The 6,422-nt window shown below is 35.8% G+C and overlaps 1 protein-coding gene across 1 annotated transcript in view; it reads right to left on the bottom strand.

The window, feature by feature from the left end:
* Nucleotides 1-6,422, bottom strand: part of LOC106876948 (glucagon-like peptide 2 receptor) — a 363,581-nt gene that overhangs the window by 9,809 nt on the left and 347,350 nt on the right. The window contains exon 8 of the mRNA XM_014925716.2: nucleotides 1,128-1,188. Coding sequence (XP_014781202.2) covers nucleotides 1,128-1,188 — 61 coding nt within the window. The remainder of the gene's footprint in view (nucleotides 1-1,127; nucleotides 1,189-6,422) is intronic.

Raw genomic sequence — 6,422 nt, 5'->3', positions numbered from 1 at the left:
TATATATGTATGTATATGTGTATTATGTTACGTGTATGCATGTAAACACTTATGTGTATATGAGGATGAGGTTGCGTACACATATACATACATATACTCTTTACTCTTTACTCTTTTATTTGTTTCAGTCATTTGACTGTGGCCATGCTGGCACACCACCTTGAAGAGTTTTAGTAAAAAAAAATCAAGTTTCTTAACCAGAGAAAAATTTAACTGCTACTTCTAGCAAGTTTACTGGCTGTATCGGTGCTTCTAGGTGGGTGCGTTCTATTTATTTACATCTTTTAGTCTTTTTATATACCATGGGCTTCATTGTATAATGTATCTATTATTAACCACAATTGGATATTGTCTGAAGCAGACTTAGCTGCTACTTCTAGCAATTCGAGCGTAAACACTTCCTGACGGTATCGTTGTATTCATCGTCTTACTACGTGTTATAAATTCATATCTATCTTTATATTATTTTTCTATTTCTAATTTAATTTATTAGAAATTCACCTAGGAATACACACATAAAGGATAGAAGTAAATTCTTACTGAATTGAAAAGTGTTTTAGAAAATAAAAAGACAATAATAATAAAACCAACAGAAATGATAATACAAAAAAAAAGCAAACAAACTAATGATACAATAAACTAATTCAGAAAAATAATCATAAAAAATACATAAAAATCATAGACTAAATATAAATTTTATCTTAAGGTAATTTAGCGTTCTAAAATGGGGAAAATGTTTTATTTCGAGTCCATGGATATATAAATTTCGAATGAAAAGTTACGAAGAACCTTTAAAGAGAAGTCAGTGCTGACAAAGTTAAACCACCTACTCTCCAGAATAACCTACACCCTCATACACGCACGCGCACACACAGGTGCACTCACACGCATATATTATTCCATACATGTATACAGAAACTAATAAACGTATACGTATGTATGCATATATTTAAGTATCTACGTATATGTGTATGTATGTAGAGAAATACGCACACACACATACACACACATATACATACATACATACATATATGGAGCCATATAATAAGGAAATTATCAATATATAAATAAATAGACATTCTTAGAATACACAGGAATTATATATGTTGAATAAAATTTTAACTTACAGTGTGTTGTCATATTTTATTCTTGATATTACCCAAGGTATTAAAAATAGCAGTGGAAAGCCTGGAAAATAAATACAAAACATTATAATATAATTCAGTATAACACAATTTGGAAAAAAAAACAGTAGAATAGTAGATCTTAACGTTCAAATGTTGCTTAGGTCAATTTTGGCTATTTTCCGTCGATGGAATATGTATTAGATAAGTTCAATATATTTCCCCACAAGTTCATGGGCTATGCGCTTATGTAATGCATGACTACTGTACTTATGAAGATATGCTATAGATTGCCACACTCACTAAAGGGCTAGAAAACATTCATTACGTCCAGAGTTCTTAAATGAAAAAAGGAAAAGAGGTGGTTGCATTGAAATGCATTTGATAATAGATCTCGATGAGGTGCCTTAATCAAGTGTTGCCTTTTTCAAAGACCACATTATAAAATATAGTCTTCTATTTTTTATGATGGTGTAGCACGTCTTGATGAATATTTGACTCTTATTTATAAAAGCAAGACTACAGAAACAACCTCTTACAGTTGAGATGAATAGAAAGATGAATTAACTGGATCAAAGAAAGAGGTCATAGTTTCAATTCACGACGGTTCGAAGAGAACAGCAAGAGAAGCCAAAGCTGTTTTTATGCAGTGGTGTAATTATGGATTGCTTCTGTGGTTACGAGAACACGAGATAAATAGCGAAAGTGTGAGTTAGAGTAGTATACGAGCGCTGTTTGTTAAAGTGTAGCTCTAGAGCAAGTAGCAAGACATAGTTTGCTTGCAGCACTTCATTCTTGACAAGTTTTACTAGCAAGTTCAACAGCTGACATGATGCTCGTATATCTTCTTTCTATTCTCTCATCTGATCGTCGTCTCTGCCTTTTGGAAATACTTTATGTGCCCTTCACTGGGTAGTTTCCTGCTGGCATAATCAAGTGTATTCATTAATTTTAGATAGTTAATATTGTCCCTAACGTCAATTAGTCAATGTTGATATATATTCAAAGGAAATTAATAGTTAACTTCTTGAAAATGTCATCAGTTTATTTGAAGTGTCTGTCTGCCTACCAAAAAATTCTCAACTGGGGAAAAAACGATTTGCAGTTTCAAATTTTAGGCTGATAGCTGCTATAAACTTATGTCCGTATGGCTGCAGATAGCATCTAAGCATTCATTAAAAAATTTTAAATGTTCAAATTAAGACTCCATGGGGATGGAACCATATTATCTACTTAGGATTTAAATGAATTTATATTCAGGTTTCACCTTGGTGATATAACTATAGTATCCAAAGCAACCCATTGTGTTATGTGATTTGAGTTAATACCAAGCTTAACGTCTAAATATTGGATCATCCCAGAATGCATTTCTTTATATTTGTCTTACTTTTCAAAATTAATATCAACAAAGTTCTTTTTTAATCTAAAATATACTCTCCTTCATTTTCTACAGTACTCTTCCATCTATCTGGTATACTTGCAAGGCCCCTCTTCCAAAATGTATATGTCCGTGACGAAAAATACTCTTCCAGTACTGTTTTGATCTTGTCTACAGAATTCATATTTTTCTGTCAAAATGATTTTGAAGACTGCGGAATAAATGATAATCAGATGGGGCAATGTCCGGCGAATATGGTGGGTGGGGCATCGTTTCCCATTCAAACTGCTCCAGCTTATGGAATGTCATCCTTGTTGTTTGTGGCCAAGCATTATCCTGATGGAAGAACACTTTTCGTATTGAAACCAAAGATGGTCATTTTCCGTTGGCACGCAGGTGTCTATAAATGGTTGAATGACCAAATCCAAGATTCTCTGCTAGTTCCTCAATATTTACGATGGGATTTTGTTCCACCAGGATTTGCAGGACGTTCTCATCGAGCTCTACAAATCTTCCAGGACGAGGCTCATCTTCTAGGCTGTAGTTTCCGGCTCGGAATTTCTGGAATCACCATTGACACTGGCTTACGCTTATTCTCCGATTCTCATAGACTGTATTAATATTCCTCGCAATTTCCGGTGCCTTGTTGCCTTTATTGAACTCATAAAGCAAAATATGCCGAATATGCTTCTTTGACACTTCCATTATAGCTTTAAAAAATTAACTGCACTCTTCAAAATTTGCTTTAAGAATAAGTACAAGGTAAAATTACTACCAGCTTTTATAGCAAGTTGATGCTGGCAGTTTATCCCGTCCTCCTTCGACGTTTAGTTCATCCAATTGAAAAAAAAAATTGCATTATTTATGGAATAACACAGTATATCATACATAACCAGTATGTTTGGGGAATGGTTAAGTCGATAAAATCGACCTCAGTGCTCAATTGGAATTTATTTTATCGACTCCGAAAAGTGAAGTCGACCTCGGCGGGATTTGAACTCAAACCGTGAAGATGTATGAAATACTGCAAAGCATTTTGGCCGGCGTGCTAATGATTCTGCCAGCTCGCCACCAATAACAATAAGGAATATTAAAGACTATTGAAGAATTGTACACATGTTTTTTTTATTATTTCTTCAGGTCTGTGAATTCCTCGTATAAAGAAGATGCTGGTCTCAACTAAGAATCACTGCTCCTTCATGGGTAGTTATATCTTTTATCTTTTACTTATTTCAATCATTGGACTGCGCCCATGCTGTAGCACTATTTTGAAAAGTTTAGTTGACAAAATCCACTATAGTACTTTAAAATCTAGTACTTATTCTATCATTTTATTTTTGCCTAAACGCTAATTTACGAAGATGTAAACAAACCGCCTTACGTATATTAATTCCTCAAAGAGAACTTCAGTAACATGATATAACTCCATTTCTGCAGTCCTCATATGACTGAATATGCATTAAATTCTCTCTTTTACAACATGTATTTTTCTTCTTGATGATAATCTGGTAAATCTTTAGGAGTGAGGCGATCGAAAACATAGACACTGCTCAACATAAATTGATATCATAATTATATTACATACCTGATTGCACATGTGCGTGTATGCACATGCATACGAAGAGGCACACACATATGTACATATGTGTGCGTACATTCGTGTATACGTGTGTGTGTGTGTATGTATGTACTTGCACTTATTTAATATATATCTATATCTACATATGTATACATACATACGCGCGCGCACACACACACACAGATTATAAATGAGAGACAGATATCCACTCTGTCAACACCTCAAGTGTAAAATTTTTCTCCCGAAGACAGAGGCTGGTATTACCCGAGAATAGAATCAATTTATAATCATTATTTTGGACCACCAAGCGCCCAGAAATAGCTGTTGATCCCATAAAACTCTTATTCAACTCCTTTAATTCCTGATATCATTTCTATTCTGTGTAAGTTGGACATATGTACATCTTTTGCGTTAAGCGTTTTTAATATTTAATATCTAATATTTAATATGTTTTGTATATCGACTTACCTAACTTGCTTATCCTTACTTTTACTCCTCTCCCCGATCTCTCTCTCTCCATATATATCTATATATTATCAAGTTAATGAAACAAAATGGAGACGAGATAACTATATGTCGAGTCAGACAAGCAAAAGCATACAACTGTAAACGTATAGAAATATAAAGCTAACCGAAATAAAGCAATCAAAGAAATGCATAATGAAGTTAAAAATGTCGAATGAAGAGAGAAAAAAAGAGTATCTGACTATTCAGTTGATCTTGCTCATCAAACAAGAGTAAAAGTATTAAGAGAGACATGAAAAAGTGAAAAACATGTATAGTGCCAAATTAAACATTTCTGCTTGTCTGGCTGGTCTGAGACAGAAGTACAACCAGCAGTTTTCATGGGCAAATATGACTTGGTAACATGTGTCATGCTTTCAATGGTTGTTTTAGGTACTTACGAGGTAGATGTGAGCATAAATAGATACTCTCTTTGTGCCGTAAACCTTGACCCAGGGGGAACATCCAGGATGTAAGAACTGAATGAAAGACTGTATCAGCATAGGGTTGGTATTTATTACAGGTGAGTAGATTATTCCTCCGGAGGCGCAATGGCCCAGTGGTTAGGGCAGCAGACTCGCGGTCATAGGATCGCGGTTTCGATTCCCAGACCGGGCGTTGTGAGTGTTTATTGAGCGAAAGCACCTAAAACTCCACAAGGCTCCGGCAGGGGATGGTGGCGAACCCTGCTGTACTCTTTCACCACAACTTTCTCTCACTCTTACTTCCTGTTTCTGTTGTGCCTGTAATTCAAAGGATCAGCCTTGTCACACTGTGTCACACTGAATATCCCCGAGAACTACGTTAAGGGTACACGTGTCTGTGGAGTGCTCAGCCACTTGCACGTTATTTTCACGGACAGGCTGTTCCGTTGATCAGATCAACTGGAACCCTCGACGTCGTAAGCGACGGAGTGCCAACCACCACCACCAACAAGATTATTCCTCAATCCATTTTTATCCCCACTATTCGTGGTTGGGGTCCATGGGGGCAGAGTCCGAAAGCATCTTCTCTTTAGGCCTTACCAGCAATAACCATCCCAACACTTTTCAGCTGGATTCCCAAGCGTGACCAACTGGGACTATGGATATCATCCATTCACCACTTTATAGGACTATTGTAAAGCATCCTGCAAGTTGGCTCAGCTTGAAGACTCTGTCTTGCAATTCTTTCCCAAATATATATTAATCACTTCTCTGTATTACCGGAGTTGTGACCTGTCAATGCAGAAAAGCAGCGGCTCGACCTGGAGAGATTTCCTGATCTTCCAGCTGCGTACCATATCAACTAAAGTTACTCCAGACATCCTCCAAGCAAGTCCCATATCGGCAATTTATATACGCAATTGTATTCTTTCGGTCATTATCCTACATTAATAAGTATACTAGAGAAACGTAAAACAAAGATCTTAGCTTATAGGCACAACTCATCTCTCGGTCCTCAACTTGAAACATCAGAAACGTTACCGGTGAGTGTGTTAAATAATACGGCACTAAAAGAGAATGACTCTCCCCGGACGGACACGACAATAGGAATACAAAATACAAAATGGCTGATAGTTAGCAAGGTGAGACACACATAAGAAAGAAGGAAACAAAGGACCACTGATGAGGTCACAGAAGTGTGACGAAAGAACTCTGGCCGAAATAAGATTAAGATTAATGTAATATAAAGCTGAAGCAAATTAACACCAAATATACAGTGCGTGTGTTTTTATTGGCTAAACTGGCAATATGACCATCCCCAAGTACAACAACATATATATATATATATATATACACATATATATATATACATACAAATATATATAAATGTGTGTATGTGTGTGTGTATTGTC

Source organism: Octopus bimaculoides, chromosome 4 (assembly GCF_001194135.2).
Source record: "Octopus bimaculoides isolate UCB-OBI-ISO-001 chromosome 4, ASM119413v2, whole genome shotgun sequence".
Taxonomy (NCBI): domain Eukaryota; kingdom Metazoa; phylum Mollusca; class Cephalopoda; order Octopoda; family Octopodidae; genus Octopus; species Octopus bimaculoides.
This window is presented reverse-complemented; position numbering and strand designations above follow the sequence as displayed.